Genomic DNA, 19,872 nt, shown 5'->3' with positions numbered 1-19,872 from the left:
AGTTTACATATAATACATCCACACATCCATACATCCAAACAAACTTTCGCCTTTATAATTTTTTTTTTTTTTTTTTTTTTTTTATATCTATGGACGCTTCACACCACGTCAGTCTGGCCCCGTGCTAAGTACCTGAAGGACTTGTGTTACAGGTACCAGACAACGGAAATATATTTAATACTTTTATACTATACATATATTTAAGATTTTTATTATATCATACACATATTTAATATACATCCAGACCCGGGAACATTGAAAACTTTTTGTTCCGTCGGCGGGATTCGAACCCGCGACCTCCGGCTTGAGCTACCGACGCGCTCACCACTGAGCCACAGAGGTCGTATATTAGTAGGATAGGATATAATTTTGGTGTACTTACCAGTGGCGAAGAGTCCATATAACCTGATTCCCGTCGGCTTCCCTTTTAGAAAATGGAATCTATGGGCCAAATACATTTTTATCTAATAAATATTTTACATACTTAAAAAACTTTGAATTCACTAAACGCCAACAAAATTTTATATGCAATAAATTTTTCTCTCACTTGAAATAGTTTGAATTAATAATTAATCGCCTACAAATTTATATAGGCAATGCAACGTGCAGGCCGTCTCCGATAGAAGCCGATAAATTAGCGGGTTATTTCTTCATACAACGATATTTCATAGTAAGCATCTGTCCTTTTCATTCCTGTGAACTGATCGTTATGTTCTGTCTCGTTCTACCACGCGCCAATATACTCGGAAATAAGCTGATACTCGGCGAGTTATTACGGAGAAAGGTTAATTAGCAACGCACAAGTGCGAGCGAGAAAGATGAACTTCATGAAGTAAACTGTAAAATTGTTATGAGTCAAATGGCGGATGAGTGTTTGTAAACCACTTGTTTGTTTTGTGTTTAAATGTCGAATGTTATTTGTTTTAGTGTTAAGAAGAGTGCAATTTCGCGAATTTAAATAAATTTGTATTGTGATTTGTTAATTGTGACTCGTACAGCTGAGACTGTTGTCTGACAGATTATTTGCTGTCGAAGGAAACTTCGTTTTCCAAACTTAGTTTTGAATGACCGTATGTGCCGTCACGCATACAACTTAACTCAGAAGGCATTTTTCAAAAGCATCATTATCAAACTTGAAACTCGAACATTGTTGAACATCAGTGCTGAGCGTTTTGGTAAGTAGATTTTTACTCCGGCTTCACTTCCGAAAATATTCACCCTTCGCCACTGGTACTTACGCAAGAAACGTTCCTTGTGATTTGTTGTACACCTTGAATGATTTGTGCACTGAATAAAGGCACAGCCAGGCATCTCTAGCGTTAATTTATAAAAATGTATATATTTCGATGTGAACGAGTAAGGCTAGGCAGCTAGTCAATAATTCGCAGTATCGACGCAGACTGAAAAAATTGAAGTACACTGTACTCAGTTTAATAAAACCGCGCGCCGGCTAGCTGTTCTAAAGTCAAACAGATGAAAAAATAGAATTCTGTCAACTCGTATCAAGCATCTCTTTCTGCCACGCACTAGTGATAGTGACATCTAGCTTGCTCAGCCCTTTGTTCCTCTATTCCGCTATATATATTAACTTTATGGTATCATTTCACCAGTCCGGTCGTTTGATACATCGGCACGTCTAATAATCCGGTACGCTCCGCCCACGCATTCTTCTGTGAAATAATTTGTTTTATTTTTTACCTACGATCTTCTCACTTTAATCCAGTGATGCAAACATTTAAAAACCCGGTACCCTCCGGTTTTTAGTAGACATTACGCTGTACGTATTTCTAACAAAGTGAAAATGAATGACGGCAAACTATTCAAAAATAATCCTGACAATACTTTTCTAGGTGTTCGAGCATGCCTACTCTGCTGGATTCCATCCATCGGACATTCTGGATAGCATTGCGTCGATGCGACCTAATCCAGGAATGGTGGAACTAATTACAACTTTAGCCAAAAAAGGTTGGAAGGTGATTCTCCTCACAGACGCTAACAGTGTGTTTGTAAATCACTGGCTCAAAACTCATGATCTTGAGGTAAGTTTCACTTTTTTTATTGCATGATGTTTGATGAGGAAACGCAACTGCTTATGATAACAGCAATCGATTAAAGTCCTTACTATTATTAGAATCGAACATTGTAGTAAGTGAGGTCAAATTAATAGTGGAAAATAAAAGTAAAGATTCTGTTAATAACTATAATATTATTCATTAGTCAAAGACTGAAGATATATTTTTCGTGTCGCGACTTGCAACCCCAGCTCGATTATTCTGTAGTGGTAAGCTATGTAGGAAATTAGCGTGACCACGTGACAAACACGATTGTAGCTTCTTCTCGGTATGCTCGGCTCCAATTCCACATTGCTATTACACGCAATTTATAGCCCGTTACTCGGCGATTTTTCCATTTGTTTTCATAAGCCTATTTTACTTATAGACTATGCGGCGCTTTTCAAATTATTGTGGCGACCTCTTTTAAAAAGTGACATTTTGACGGACTCCCTAAAAAATTATGTTTTGTCTGCATAACGTCTACATGCTGGTATCGAATGACATTTCTGAACTAAAAACAATTTATGTATCAGTCGCGGAAGGGACAAGGCCTTGTAGGGTACAAGGCCTTTACGGAGCTCCAGGGCTCCGCGGGGCACTCAGTATGATGTTGCACCCTTTAATAATAAATAATATTTGTTATTTCCAGAACGCCATAACAACTGTAATTACCAACAGAGCTTTTTGGCAAAACGGCAGGTTGTACATAGAGCCGTGCATGCGGCAAAATGTTTGTCCCAAGTGTCCATCGAACCTTTGTAAGTCTTTGGCGCTCGAGAAGTGGTGCGGCCAGAAGAAATACGACAACATCATATACTGTGGGGATGGAAGAAATGATTTCTGCCCTGCGGTCAATTTGCCGGAAAATGTAAGTACTTATTTTCTTATCCGCATTCCTTTCCCGTGTGAACATTGACATAATCTCTAAAATTATCATTTTTATAAACTTTTCTTGCGAATCACTATCTATAAAAACCTCTGGTAAAGGTTCGGAAACCTACCCCAAGAAGGGGAGCGGAGGTAAGGGGGGAGTGGGCAGGAGCGGTAAATACCCCCCCGTATCAAATCCACACTGAGGAACCCCCTAGTTTTGGAGCTACTCACCTTTGTCCTTTGAAATTTTTGGAATTCTTAGGCGGGTTTTGTGACGGTCGCCGGCTGCTGCCGCAGCACAGTCACAGATCTAAAGCCTAGCGCGCACAACGATTTTAATTTTTGCGACACGATCTCAAAATCGCGCTGTCTTTCAATGTAATTTCAATTTTTAATTTCAATCGAAACGTCGGGATGAATAAAAGTGCTCCGCGACAGAATCCGTAAGTGTTTGAACCTTGCAATATAATGTAGATACGTTATTGAAAACGGCCGTAAGTTTCTAGGTAAGTACTCAAATATTAGAAATAAACTCCAATATTTCCAAATCAGACTCTGATGAGCTGCTCGTATTCATCGTGTTAATTTTAATATTTTAACTGACAATTTTATCATAAGCTAAAACCTAAAAGTTTATGTAATTTGCTTGAAGCAAAACGTCAAATAAAGTTAAGAAATCGATAAACGGCACACATTGGCCAGTTAAGTTAATCTGCGCTTAAACGGAGTTTATCTTACATTGCGATGTTCAGAAACGCACTTTCTTAGTTTATCGAACCAATAGCGCTAACGAATAGAAAACTGCCGTTAAAAGTTCCTCAGAAACCGGGCATAATTCAGCTTCTCCACAGAATTCACATTTGTACAAGCTACTGTAATTTAACGAAATTATAAATAGTTTCTTTTAAGCACATTAACTTTTAAGTAGGGAATTATATCGTAAAAGAAACACAAGCACGAATATATTTTCTTCGTAATTTATTTATTTGACAACTATGAACTACATACTTTGCTTCATATCCACCAATAGGAGGGTGAATTTGTATACGAATTCGGACATCTACCGGTCCCTAGCATTTGTATGATTCGAGCGATCTTTACACGAAATATTTTGACAGTGTTACCAACTCTCAAAAATATTTATCCCTAAAGTTTGTGTCAAAAACCCCTAAAAACGCCTAAATTATTCAGTTGTCCCCCTAAAAAAATATACAAATATAAATTCATAATGATTTAGAAATAATATGCTGTAATATGTTTCAAAAGTCTTTTTATTACAAGTTATTTAATACATAAAATATTTCGTCTTCATCTGAAGATTCAGCGTTTTTAAAATCATACATGTTGACATTGAATAAATTTAACATTTTATTGGATGGATTAAATGTTGTACAAGATCCACCATTTCGATTTAATGTAAATCGGACCATCATGATGCTTTGCAACATTTTAATAGATAGTCTATTCCGCAACTTATTTTTAACGACATTATAGACAGAGAATGCTCGTTCGACACTCGCGTTTGAAATTGGAACAGTGGCAAATGCTAATCCGAATTTTGAAATATTTTCAAAACGTTTACAGCCAGCTGCGTCACAATCATTATAAACTTCAAAATAAAAATCTGCTGAAGAAGAGGTATTCGTCCATGTTTTATTACTTAATTGGTGCCACTCAGACTCGATGTCATTTTTCTTTCCATATATATGAGTTCGCTGAATGTGGTTCAATATTGGTTTTATATCGGGTTTGACTTGAGATGTAGCAACCCTTGGGTGCAAATCAGCAACCGTTTTCAACAGTGATAAATTATCCGGAAGCCTTTTCTGAATCTGCTCGGCCAGAGAACATAAAAAGTTCTTGCATCGTTCCCTGACATCCAACAGATCCTTTTCTTCAAGTTGTTGTGATATGGTATGAAAGTCAAAACCAAAATACATTGATGCTGTATGCATCAGATGTTCCCGGAAATTAAATTCTATCAGTTCAGAGTCCACCAATTTTTCCAACTGTGAAGGTACAACAAGTCGTCTTAGCAAATTTTTGTATAACAAAAACAAATCCTCAAACAATTTGATAGGTTCAACATTGCTACTTTGAAAAAGTAAGTTTAATTGCGTCACATGTTTTAATTCATTGTGTAGAAAAATCAATAAAGCTTTAAAAGGCAGCCTCCGCATGATATCATAAAGCTGTTCCGCCATGTAACATTTGTCATCAGATTTTGCAATAGAAAAAAGCAGCTTCAACTCCTCCCACTGCTCCAATATTGTGTTAATAGCTTGATAACGAGCGAGCCAGCGAGTTCCACTAAGTCCTTGGATTTTTTTCGGATCAGAGTTATTATTCATGGTTTCATATAATGTTCTGTAATAGTCCAAACGTTTAGGGCTGTATGAAAACCAGTTATGGGTTTCTCTTACAAGAAATTCTAATTGGCGTGGTAATGATTCAGCCGCCTTTTCCGCGCATAAATGCAAGGAGTGGCAAACACATTTGACAACAATTAAATCAGGCAGTTCTCTTTTTAAAATAGCAGTCACCGAGTTATGCTTACCGACCATAACGTTTGCTCCATCAACGCCGATTCCGATCATATTTTCAATTTTTATGCCATCCTCTTTAAGTTGATTGACAATTGCTTCATGCACACTTTTTGCATCACATTCTGTTATCAGTATTATTCGGTAAAAAGTTGTAACAACTTGCTTTGCCTTGTGTGAAAGAAAGCAAATCATAATGCATAACACTTTTTGTGTCGAAAGATCAGTACTTTCATCTATTATAATGGAGTACGGAAAATCTCCAATATCTTCAACCAAAGCTTCGAGCATCGATGGACCAAGTACATTTTTTATTAGCATTGAACACTTAGTTCGATGAATTTTTAGGCTTTTTAGCGCATCTCATGAAGGATCTTATTGAGGGAGTATATTAATCAAATGATCTACAGTTAACAAGGAACAGTGCTCGGCGATTAAGGCAGCGATTTTCAACTCGGCAAATTTTTCGTGCTTTCTGACAAGACTGGTTTATATACATCAGAAATAGATTTATATGCTTTTGCTGATTTTTCCCATGCTGTGGCTTTTTTATGTTTTTGAGTTTTAGCGTGACTAATCAAGTCTTTTTTGTGGGCTTTTAACACAACACGGCAATATTTACAGGTCGCCAATGTCTCATTCGTAACATCTGGTGCAAGCCAATCTGCAATAAAAACATAAATTGTAAATAACTTGATTGAATTATGAATTTAATGACACATGATGGTGTATGTATAGTTAGTTAGCAAGTATAATCACAACATGCTTTGATTTTGGTGAAAAAATAGGGAAACATTTAATCATGGTAACACCAACATCTTTCAATCAATTTCTCAAAAAGCCAACTCAGCCAGAACATAAATGGTTTAAAAAAACAATCAATTTTTATAAACATTATCTGTGTATGCATTATGTCCAAACTTGAAATTTTGAAAAAAAACAAAAACATATCAAACAACACCAACACCACTGACCAACTCATCCACTCCAACAATACCTATTATATACCTAAATAAAAATACCTTTATTAAATTTTATTGAAGAACGAGTACTGCCGTCGTAGTTAGATGACGCCGATGATACTATTGTAAAAAATCATAAATATTGAACTGAATTGTTTGTCTTGATCATTTATATTATAAATTATAAAAATGCAATGAAATCTATTTACCTTTTAGATCTGGATCTGTTTCCCAAATCTTCGTGTACTTCTGACTGTACGTTTTTTTATTATATTTATTTTCCTTAGACATCATTAACAAATTTCTTGTCGACACACAGTACAAACCAAAATCGAAATTTTTGGCGCGGTATCCTATCTGACGTAAGCTAAATGTCAAAGATACGTTCAAGTTAAAAAAAAAACTTCACAACAACAACCGATTGACAACCGCCATAATTATGCACACACAATAAAATGACCGCCAGTGGCGCCAGTATTGCCGCCAGTCACCACGGAGTGAGTGGTTGTAGAATTACGTACTAGATGTCGCTATGAGTCGCTAGGTCAAGAAATAAATATTAAAACTAGTTCGGTAATTATCAATTTAAAAATATTAAAGAGTCAAAAAAATCCCTAAAAATACCCCTAAAAATTTAAGACCCCTAAAAAATTCTATCTCACTTATTTACCCCCTAAATCTGGGGGGAAAACCCCTAAGTTGGGAACCGTGTATTTTGAGTGTGAAGTTTTGAGAATACACAAACTATTAGCAACAATTATATCGTGCAGGAAACCGGTCTCGAACGCTTCAACTCCCAAGCGGCCACATGTGGTGTACGAATTCGGACATCTATAACCGGTCCCACTCGTTCGACTCGAGCGATCTTTGCACGAAATATTTTCAATGTGAAGTTTTGAGAATACACAAACTGTGTTACGCTACTTACGCTCGTAAAAATCTCATAATTCGGTATTTTATTCGAAGATGAACTTTTCTCACATCCAGAGAATTGGGCCCCAGGTGCGCGTGGTCTATGGTGGTTGCATACGGTATCTATGACTATCTCGATGGCAGCCGCAGCCTGGCCGCGAATCCGGAGTTCTCTTAGTATCTTCGGAACCATAGTATACCTCGTTGCGAAATCTTGCGTTTTGGTAGCATATGCTTAGGATGATTCTCATAAAACCAAAATCACCATATGTTTCCACATAAATTTCGAGGAATTCCCTCGATTACTCATGGTTCCCATCATCAGGTCACCACTTTTGTGAAAATGGGACCAAATTGGAGTGAAACCTAATACAACAAAACAAAAATTTCGAAAATCGGTTCACAAACGGCGGAGTAATCGTTGAACATACAAAAAAAATATCCACAGTCGAACTCGTTTTTTGGAAGTCGGTTAAAAATCAAGATTATATCCTATACAACAACACAAGAATTTTGAAAATTGGTCCACAAACAGCGAAATAATCATCAAAAACATCTGCTGCAAAATATCACGAAAAGCATCAATAATTGGGTCATAATGTGATGACCCATGGCATAATTATGATTGTGATGATGATGGTCAATTAAATTGATGTGTTGGCTTATGCTTTCAGTTGTTTAAACAACGCCGAAATCCCCGAACCTGTGTCTATAAGGATTCAAAAGTTCTGTTGGGTACCTTCGGATCCAGAGTATAATCTGGTGCGAAATCTTATTTTTGGTAGCATTTACCTCGAATGCTTCAGAAAAAATTAAGTCCCCTCGATTCCTCCAGGATCCCATCATCAGATCACCACTTTTGTGAACATGGTACCAAATTCGAGCTAAACCCTATACAACACAAAAAGAATTTTGAAAATCCGATCACAAACGGCTGAGTGATCGTTGAATATACAAAAAAAAAAAGACATACAGCCGTACGTATTAGGGTAGTTCTACTTTTAAGGTCTTAACCATAGAAAAAAATTAATAAAGCTATTTCATACATGTCATGTGACTAAACTGTGGGAAAATTACCATAGATTCGGTATTTGTTGACCAGCAGCTCAGTTTTTTATTAAAATTTGTATTTTTTTGCGGATTACTAGATTCAGATGGAAAATAATGTATCCTTCGTTACGAAATTCATTTGTTTAAAACTTGCATAAATTAAAAGAAATTTTAAATGGTTATTTGTATTTATTATTATAAAATCCAAACTTTAATCAGTCTTAAACATTTTGGTTTTTAAAATCAGGTAATAATTCCGTATAAAAATTAAAATTTGTCTCTTTCGTCACATTTACTCCTTTCAAACTTCGTATCAATTATTTTTTTTCACTTTTGCAAAAAAATATTAGAAAGAGCATTATTACATACTAAACACCAAGTATTACACGACAAAAAATGAGTAGCAAAAAGGACTTAACGCAAGAATTTTGGTTTTTAACAACAATCTTTATACGGGGACAAGATCAAACTTATTGTTACGAAGGAGACGTAAATGTGACGAAGTAGACTAACAAACAATTATAACTTAAAACTAATGAGATTCTCAGCTTCTTTCTTTAATCACAGGCAAAACTTGCTTATTACTAAAATAAAAACTTTAATAGGAAAATCATTTAGGGAAAAAATTACATTTCGAAAACTTCCTCCACTGATTTACTAAAGGAATACAAAACTCTCGTACCTTTTTTAATAGCTTGAGGTTTTTCTAGTATTCTTAGCATGTCATCTAAGTGCACAAAAGACACATCACTTTTATCTAAACGAAATAAGGTCTTTGTTTCATCTAAACATCTTAAAAATATAACTTTGGCTTCGAAATCATCAAACTCACTGTCTATCAATCCTACATAATTGTACTGCTTTCGTTTTTCGCTCAAAATTTTTATCACAACATAAGTCCCGATAGATAAGTTTCTGGGGTGGATAGTAGTTTTATCTAGGCTGGTTCCACTACTATTAAAATTTTTCATGTTCCTTTCGCGTAAAGTAGCCAATGGTTCCTCGTCTGAACTATCGCTGGAGTCATAATAAACTCTGTTAAATATTTGTCCTGTTCTTCCACTTGATATACAGTTTGTAATAGTAGTAGAACCACCCTCCACGAAATCAGTTTCAGAGTTATTTAAAGGTGCAGTCTCCATAATGTGTGTTGCAGAATTTTCAATGTTCTGGGCTTCTTGGGCGATGAGAAATTTGTGCGATTTATTAGGAACACATGAACAAAACCCGAAAATCTCTCCATTACTACAGAAGCAGCTCTGCTCGCTATAAGTCATTTTTCCACGAGAATTAGACGATATGTGATGTAAATGCATCGTGCCTGGAACTGGTTGTAATGTAGCCGGTATCTCCCTATATACTTGATCTATTTGGTCTTGACTGATTACAAAAATCTTCACGGATGTTGCGTCTTTCAATAGATCGTAAAATTGAGTCAGATTTACTATATCACGTCCATGAGCAACTAGCCTATCGGCTGTTCTTTTGATGAGGCCTCCAATCCCGTCAGCGGCACCCTTGCCGTGCCCAGATTCAAAATATGACCATGTCATATGTTTAAATCCATAATCGAAAAACTTGGTTGACATCAAATAAAAGTTTTGCTTCTGTCTGTACTGCGTACACGGGCCGTCAGAGAAGAAATGTATGGTTTCGACATTGGGGTATTTTTCTTGCACATATTTTAAAATTGGGTCGGTATGTGCCCAGATTGCTGCAGGACCATGAGCTAGGCTAGAAGACACCGTACAAAAGGAAACTGTTTCATTCGTCTCTGCTCCTTCTGGCTTTGCGTACAAAACAACAGTGTGTAGTGTTAGCTGATTACGTGAGCCTCCGAAGTGATGAGCTTGGATTACTTCACTATGCTTGCAATTATAATTCTCGCTGAAATCCATATGAATAGCAACACTGTTAGGCGTGAGATTTTGAATGCAATTTCAATAGGCTTTATGTTGTGTGTAAACGTTAAAAACATGTTTCTTAAAATCTGTAAAGTCTTTTTCAAAATTATTAATTAAGTCGAATAATTTTCCAGTCTGTAATTCTTTAACATTCTTTATAACTTTTCGAGTACCATTTGCCGTAGTAAAATCTTCTGTCTTACGTATCCACTCCCACCATGACACATTTTCAACAGGATTAATGTTTTCTAAATCAACAACTTTGTTTTTTTTTACATTGTCCACAGTCTCCAACCATACACTGTTTTTGGTTCACATTACACACAACAGATTCCAGCAAATTACTCAAATTATCAGTGTTGATAGCACCTTTATTTCTTATAGCCGTTGCTTTGAACTGAATATTTGTGTGTTTCTTACACAAACATGTATCTCTTGCATTTACTGATGGAAACTTGACATAGAATGGTCTCATTTTTGCAAAGTAAGCTAATGAACAAGGTACGCTGCATTCTTTTTTAAAGAGACGGTACAAATTGCTAACTGTATTCAAGAGAAACCTTTTCTGTTTTTTAACCTTATTTTTTGTTACGGTCTCCTTCTTACCTGCAGTTGCACGACTATTGTCGTCACGAATGTAGAAGTTTACAATCATTCTTCTCAATTTCCTATCAACTGTCTTAATTCTCCGTTGTTTGTTGTAGCGTATACCCAGTGCATCCATTCTTATTACATTTTCAAGGCCCGCTTCCTTCACTCTATCTGACATTACGGTTTCTTTAAGTACTCTTCTATCTTTTCGGCATTTTAAGTTCTTGTAATTTTCTTTAATGCTCTTACAAAGAAGATTTCTTCAAACTTTGCTTGAGTCCTTTGTAGTTTTTTTTTTGTACTTTTCATACTTTCGTCTCCATTTGTCAGTTTCAGTTTGTAGCTTTAAATTTTCTCGATATAATTTACTTCTATCTCGTCTTACTTTTTTTCTTCCGCTACTTACGATAGGCGAGGCTGGCGGTGATGGTGGTATCTCTGTACTTTTTTTGTTTTATTTTCCACTTTCTGTTCGCCAATCTTTTTTCTCTGTCATTCATATCTTTCACAAGCGTTTTGTTTTTATGATAGCGATCTCTTGCCTTCTGTAAATATTCTTCATATTTTTCCTTGTCTTGCTTTTTTTTCAACTTGCAACGACGTTGCCTTTCAGCTGTTGACAACGGCATGGCTTATAGGTATTTATTTCTGAAAAGAAAAGAAAGCAAAACTTATATGTAGCGTCCTATAAATGAAATCTTCCATAAATGTAACCTTCGTCACTTACATGTCTCCATCGTCACATTCTACCTGTGCCGAAGGATACGTGTGACGAAGTATACAATTTTTGAATAAGATTGTTACAAATCGTTAATAGCGAACACTTAGATAAAAAAAATACTTTACCATAAAGATTGCATATATATAAATCATATAAAAGCTAAAACGATTAAAAATTCATGAAATACCTACATACCAAAAAACGCTGTGACTAAGGATAACCTCAAAAAACACGCCGCCGGTCTTCGTCCTTGATGTAAAAGAAGTGACAAGCTGTCAATGTCAATCACTTGATTTGAGTTTCGCTCTATGCTCTATGGTCTTGGGCGTTTCGTTTCACTCAAAAACTTAACACACTCACATTTTTTTTTTAAACTTTAGGTAATATTTGGCCGACGTGACGATGGATACTCGAATTTTCGGGACAATCTGTCGTCACGGCAATAATAAAAAACTTTTACAGATAAATTAAATTAAACTTTCTCGTTACCATGCTTACCAATTTATCTCTCCATGTATTTATTAATTTGTGTGACTTCAATAAATTATTTTCATAATAAACGTAATAGTTCCAAGCAACACCTAATGGGGACATGCCGTTTTAACTTTGTAACAAAAGTTTGACTTTTTTATAATAAAGTTCAAATTAATTTAAAGTAAATTTAAAGATGGTTATCTAAATACAAGTTATTAAATTGATTTAAATAAAATAAATGGTACTTCCTCCATTCTGTATATTTAGTATTAACCTTTGTTACAACGGGGACCACCTTAATTTTATGAAGGACTTTAAAAGTAGAACTACCCATTACCTCCTCCTTTTTGGAAGTCGGTAAAAACAAAATATGCTAATAAATAAATTCAAATCGACTTCAGGAACCGTGTAAGACTAACTGAATAAAAAAAAAACCATGTATAGGCAATAGCCTTTTCCTAGATAATCTTCTATCAATTTGAGGACGACTTTTGAAGTTGCGACAGAAAAGCCATGTACAGGTTCAGCATTTTCACCTTTACCTGAATATATGTATAATTTTACCAGATATCTGGTTTCCGTATAAATTGTCAAACAAAAAATAATACCAAATCAGTCTATGCTCTAAAAGTATCTCAAAATAATGTTTAATTCTCTGTAACAAATGACTGTAGGTACGTATGAAACTTTACAAATCACCTAGGTAATAACTTTGAGATACAGTTAGGTACTGTAATCAATTGCAATAACGAAGATAATCTTTGACAATCGTAATAACACGAACTATTAAAATAAAGAATTTAAAATCGTAACAATCGTAATAACACGAACTATTAAAATAATAAGTAGGAATCACAATTTTTGTGACGAGATCTAAAAGTCCTTTTCTTTATTTTCAATTAACTCTAGTCTTTGTAAATATGCTTTGGTAATTAGTGTTATATTATCTTCTGGGTTTGCCATTTTTTGCGTTTATTCCTCACATTAACCATTAGTAGAGATCGCCCAATGGTCTAAATTCGTAATGTATAGGCTTGTCATTAAAAAAGATGGTACTGTGCACATTATAGTGTGTGTAATGTTTTATTTTTTAAGAAAATGTGTGATAAAAGCATAATTTCAAAATAATATTAGCTCAATGCACTACTTCACCATATAAACTATAACAGTGCAAAACATTCACCTAAGTGTCCGCATTTTTCGACAAAAGGGATCCAAAGTTTTTCGCTCGCGTATTAATATATACTAGCTATTTGACTGAGCTTCGCTCGGTATTCGATAAAGCACGAAGAAAATGACATTTTCTAAAAATGATTCCTAGTTAGATCGATTTATCGCCCCCGAAACCCCTATATATATATACAAGAATTGCTCGTTTAAAGATATAAGATAATAATATTATGACGATAAACTCATTTTGACTATACGAAGTGTCATAAAAGAAAGCAATTGGTTCCTTTTCACCAAAAAAATTTCATAACCTTAGGTCCATAGCATATTGTTTTTGTGTTCGGCTTCACTATAATTGTAGGCCCAATCTTCAACAACTTTCTGAAGATAAATTCGACGAACTATATACGTACAAGAATTAAGTAATGCTAATCTGTCTCAAGAGGATCTTCAAGAACAAATGTGTTTTAGAATATCCAGAAACTCATCAAAATTAAAAGTTTCCATTAATCCAAGCAATACATTTATAATGTTCAAAGTCACTTTTGTGGTTTGCTGAAGTCGCTGACGATTGATCTGAAGAAAATGATTGCTATGTGTGTGTTTGTGTCCTATTTGAGGACATAGGAAATTTATTCAAGAGCTTCCAATTATGTGCTACGTGTAACATAATTTACCAGCCCGATCAGTCTTTAGTTTATTTCTTTTCTGGGTATGTGTATGTCTCCATGTATCAGGGTTGCCAGATACAATTTTAAGATTTCCCCCAAACTGATTTTTATTTTTCCCCAAAATGATACTTTTTTTGTCTTAAAATCCCCAATCGCTTTGTTACAGAAAAAAATCGAATATAAAATTGAAACTACTTTTATTCGATGAAAAGAGAATGCTCATGCAGTATAAAAAAAAACCCAGGCCCGGCGCAAAAGAAAAGTAACTCTAAATATAGGTAAAAATAAATTAGTTAATTCTGCATCATCGAAATCAATGGCTATGTGTGTGAAATTGCTATTCGTATTTTTACAGGGGTAACATAATGTATCGGTAAAAGAAGAACAATAAACAGATGCCGTTGCGGTTCAAAAGTGTAGGTATATCTATAATGACATGTTTAACTAACTTCTCTACTACTCTACTACCTACTTTTACCAGTAAATCATTAAAACAATGTCAGATAGAATAAAAACACTGTATAAATGTAAAATTTACCTTTTATTTAAAATGTACTTACGCTTAAAAGTTACAGATTCTTACTACTCATTTCACTTCTAACTACATCTTTAAAAGTAACAACGATTTCTTCGATATTGGCGCGATTTGTGGCGAGAAAACTGAAATTTTGCCTTACAATTTAATATTGTTCGGTATGTTATTGTTTTTGAATTTCCTCGCAGAGCCGAATAAGAAACTGAGTACACCTTCGATGACGTTTAAATCTCTTGCAGGCACATGCTCTAAGTGAGATAGTTTAATGACAAAATCGACGAAAACATTATACAAAAGCGAACGAAACTCTCGACACAATTTATGAACACAATCCAAACAAAAAATTCGATTACAATTATACCGCATATACGAGCACACGACGAGTCTCACAACACGATGATCATCATATTATTGTAAGTCGGAATAAAACCCACACATCCTGTTAAATTCTTCAAATTCTTGATATTCTATAAAAGATGGCGGATTATTACATAAAAATGCTCAAGCATAATCGTGTACACTGTACATTGTCAAATATTGAAGCAGCGGGCATTTGACGTTCATATCAAATCTAATCATTTAATTCGGGCATCAGAGGCTTATTTAACAAATATCTTAAATCTAACATACATATAATTATATAATAAATACCTTAAAACTAACATACATATTTTAGTTTTAAGGTATTTATTATATAATTATATGTACGTTAGATAGATATTATCGTAGACTCTGATCATAGTAAAAGGAGGGGAAGTAAGTTATCTTCATATAAAGGCACCGCGCGCGGCTTGTATGTGTGCGCCATAGTATCAATGCGTCGCCAAGTACGGCACACAACGAAATCTCGGCGGTACCAGCCTTATAAAACTGGCCGAGATTTTGTTGTGCGCCGTACGTGGCGACGCATTGATACTATGGCGCACACATACAAGCCGCGCGCGGTGCCTTTATATGAAGATAACTTACTTCCCCTCCTTTTACTATGCTCTGATGCCTGCAATCTACCTCGAACTCCGTTGCCACAAAAGCCGGCACCTCATCAGGATCCGTCTGCTACAGCAGGGAGATGATGTCCTGCACGCTCATTTCCGTTCCGTCTCTTCGTCGCGACGGCATATTCGCGCTCTTTCCGAGCGTCTCGTACATCAGCTGCTTGCCCTTGCAAATCTCCTCGCTGGAGAAGGACGACTTGCAGATCTGCATGATGACCTCGTTCATAGTGTCGATGGCGTGCTGGATAAACGCCAGCAACTCGTTGGCCACGAGTGCCATGGTCACCTCAGCGGCAATGTGCCGCGCGATTCGCAAAAATATTACTTTTGCTGCGTGTGTAACGCGGAGCACGACCGGTCGCTAACTCGACACATTACACCTACACATTATAGCTAAGATACTTATTAAATTATGCATATCATCTTGGAAAATAAAAATGAATTTTATCCACTTTTAAAGCATATTTCGGCGATGAGATTTCTACACTGTAATTGTAGGACTCCTAAGTATGAATATATGTTACAATAATTGTTCTTGGCCCAGGATAGCCCACGCTCCATACAAATTTGCCCATACTCCTTTTTTAATTACCGAAGACACTCCGACAACTCCCGAACAAACCTGAGCGCGTGTGACGTCATAATGTTAGTTTTCACATTTATTACAACTGAAAACCAAAACACACCTTCAGCACTTAAAATAGAGTTCGTTTTGCAATATACAAAACGGGCACTTAAGACATTTCGTATTTTCAGTCATAGGAGTTCTTTTTACTACTCAGTATTTTTTGTGGAAAAAAGTTTTGCTACTTGACGCTAGAGCCATCTAGCGTGAAGTAGCTAAACCTTTATTTTATTGTTTAGAGCAAACAATTTAACCTTAAACATCAACGAAATAAGGTTAATATTGCCGTATACTAATTTGATTAACCGCTACTTAGCTAGTAAAAGTGTTTACTAGCTGAGCGGTGCCTGGTGAGAAGCTTGTTGGAACTTCCAACAACCTTCTAACCAGGCACTTACTCAAAGCTCTTCCAACTTGGAAGAGCTTTGAGTAAGTATCTAGACTTTTCTTGTTCATTTAATTTTCTTCCGGCTATTTTGAACTCCCTGCTCACTTTCTCAAAATCAACAAAAAAATCTTATAGTGTACTGTAATTATTTAATCTTATCTCTTCAATTTTCCCTCTACATAAAATTTGCATAGCAGTAGACTTTGTTAAATACATATTATCAAACTTTGTAATCATTTCATATGCTGTTCTGCATTCACTCACATACTCCAGTTGTTTATCTGTGATTGTACTCATTATTATCGTTCTCGCTCTTAAATCCTTCTTTTTTAATAATAATATATATTTAATTATAATGATCTCATGGCATTTGGGTAGGCAAGAGCGTGTAAATAGATCTCGCCTGTGGTTAAATTACAAGATTTTCAATTTGAACCTTCAAAACTCTAAAAAATGAGTATATTATTTTATTATGCGGCTTTCAAAACTAAACTCTGCGAGAGCAATTGGCTACTGACCTGCTTAAAGTAGATAGTAGGGGCTCCGTAGCTTGCTGCAGTCTTCTGTCTTGAAAACTTCGGTCAGCCGACCACACAAAGGTTCAAAGATTTTGATCACAGCAACTCCGCAAGCGTTCACAATGAAAAACACTTGAAAATTCCAGCTGGAATATTACAAGCCTTCTTTAGGAAAATTTATCAGAACAAAATTTTCTCGTAATGCTATAGAGCGGCGAGCGTAGGGTTGCCACCCGTACTTTATAATAAAGTATTGTACGTTATTTCAGGTAATTGTACTCTATACTTTATGAGAACAATAAAGTACATGAAAATACTTTATTTCATATGAAGAGAAAGTGCTTTTTCGTTAAACGAAATTTTTCGATTGGTGTTGAATGGATTTCGCCACTCGACAGCGCCACATCACTTAATCACCGTTTTTAACAATTTCTGAACGCAACCTAACCTCAAATGTCAACAATGTCAGTGTCATTGTCATAATGTTTTTTTTGTGCATTGTTTTGTGCGAAGCGGTTTAGTGCAATAAGAATACGATTTAAAGTTTTACAGATTCATATTATAATAGTACATCATGGATAAGAATACTCCACATACACCTATAAAACGTAATTTTAATAGTGAAACGGATCAAATAGATAGTGAATATGTTACACCAAAAAAATGTTTAAAAACAAAAGATACGACATAACAGAAAAATAAATGAATGCAGAAGTATAAAAGTCAGTGGGAAATCGAACATGGTGATTGGTTAATTAATGATCCACAAAACGAATATAATGGAAAATGCAAATTGTGTGGAATTACATTTACAATTGCTTCAGCAGGTATAGGACAAGTAAGAAAAAAAACTTATTTTTCAGTGTGTGTGTGTGTGTTGGTATGGTTGCATTAAATATGCAAACTATAGGTAATATGCTATAAAATGATTAGATTTTATTTAAGATATAAATGTGTACTTTTTCCCAATAACTTTGAAAGTATAATTATTTTATGGTGACTGGAGGTGATGGGTAAGGTGACGGGATTAATCTTATTATTTTCAGGTTAAACAACACCTGCAAACAAAACAACACAAATCAAAATATGAAACTAGGAGAACATCTGGACTACTTGAGAAATTCCTTGACTCTTCTTCTGCTTCCACATCGTCTAGATGCAGTGATAAAGAAAATGTTGTTGCATCTGAGTTAGCCCTGACATATCACACAGTAAAACATAATTTGTCTTACAATAGCATGGATTGTACTATAAAATTGAATAGAATTATTTATGGCAATTCACCTACAGCTAATGCAATTCATCTAGCTAGAACAAAAATGGAAGCACTAGTTACAGAAGTGTTGGACCCATATTCTTTACAAAATGTAATAGATGCTGTTAATACAGATAATTTGTTTTACTGTTTACAAACAGATGCTTCTAACAAGAAAAATATAAAACTCTTTCCATTAGTGATACAATATTTTACAGCCAAAAATGGTATTGAAAACAAATTAATAGATTTTTATGAAAATAGTAATGAATCTGCTGATGGTATGTTTGAAGCAATTCAAAAGTCATTAGAGCAATACAAATTATCTTTTCATAATGTATCGGGGTTAAGTGCAGATAATACAAATGCAAATTTTGGTGTTAATCATTCTTTATTCACCAATATGAATAATTTGGTACCAGGTTTGATTAAAGGAAATTGTCACGCACATATAGTGCATAATTGCGTCAGACATGCCATGAGCTTTTTATCACATGACATAGAAAATGTTATTTTAAAAATTTATGCTCATTTTTCACATTCTGCTGTAAGAAGAGAGGAACTAAAAAAATTTGTAGCATCAGTAGATGGAGACTTTCACGAAATCAAACGCCATGTGGGAACAAGATGGCTCTCTCTTTTGCCATGTATTGATACTTTATTATTAAATTGGTCACCTATAAGAAGCTACTTTTTAAGTTTAGACTACTGTCCAATGGTTTTACAAAATTTATTGATGCTCAATGAAACTGAGAATGATGTGATTGAAATTTATTTGCATTTTTGTAGTCACTTATTAAATTTATTTAATAAAGCTGTTAAATGTCTAGAAGGCAACAGCATAACAATTTTAGACATTTATGGGATTATGGATAATCTTAGAAACGGATTAACACAAAGAAAACAAGATATTTTCTTTGGCTATGAAACAGGCAAAAAAATTAAACAGACTTCACCGGAACTGACTAGAAAAATTCACACGAATTTTTTATTATTTATTGACAAAGCCTTAGAATATCTGAATAAATGGTTTGATTTCAATAACACAAACTGGTTATTTACACTTGGATATATAAATTTAAAGAGCAAAATTGAATTTAATAATATATTGTTAACATAATTGAAAATTTAAATCTTCAAAAACTTAATGTAGATATGGATGATCTATATGGAGAAATTGCTTTACTAAACCAACTTTATAATCAGATAAGTACTTCTAAGAGTTTTGCAGAACTATCAACTGCACAAAAATGGCAGCAAGTATTTAAGAGTGATGATAATTTTTTAAACTTGTATAAAGTAATTTCATTTTTATTGTCTATTCCCGCCACGTCAGCATTCACAGAAAGAGTTTTTTCTGTGATGAACAGCAAATGGCGAGACGAAAGAAACAAAGCGTCTCTAAATTTGATAAAAAATGAATTACTTATTTATTTTAATTTAAATTTAGATTGTAAAGATGCTGTGCAATTTTTTAGTAAAGATAGTAATTTGATACAAATTGCAAAAAGCAATAAAAAATATGTTTTTAAATATAATAATAAAGAAAAATAAATTGTACTTTATTTTGAACCTATGTACTTTTTTTTTCTTACCTTTAATAACCAATGTACTTTAATTGCAAAAAAAAA

The 19,872-nt window shown here is 34.6% G+C and overlaps 1 protein-coding gene across 2 annotated transcripts in view; it reads left to right on the top strand.

The window, feature by feature from the left end:
- Positions 1 to 19,872, top strand: part of LOC121725556 (pyridoxal phosphate phosphatase PHOSPHO2-like) — a 114,640-nt gene that overhangs the window by 55,734 nt on the left and 39,034 nt on the right. For both annotated transcript variants that reach the window (XM_042112567.1, XM_042112568.1), the window contains 2 exons: positions 1,851 to 2,039; positions 2,704 to 2,922. In XM_042112567.1, the coding sequence (XP_041968501.1) occupies positions 1,851 to 2,039; positions 2,704 to 2,922 (408 nt within the window). The remainder of the gene's footprint in view (positions 1 to 1,850; positions 2,040 to 2,703; positions 2,923 to 19,872) is intronic.

The sequence above is a fragment of the Aricia agestis genome, chromosome 3 (assembly GCF_905147365.1).
Source record: "Aricia agestis chromosome 3, ilAriAges1.1, whole genome shotgun sequence".
NCBI classification, from domain to species: Eukaryota; Metazoa; Arthropoda; class Insecta; order Lepidoptera; family Lycaenidae; genus Aricia; species Aricia agestis.
Note: the sequence above shows the minus strand (reverse complement) of the source record. Positions and strands in the feature narration are given on the sequence as shown.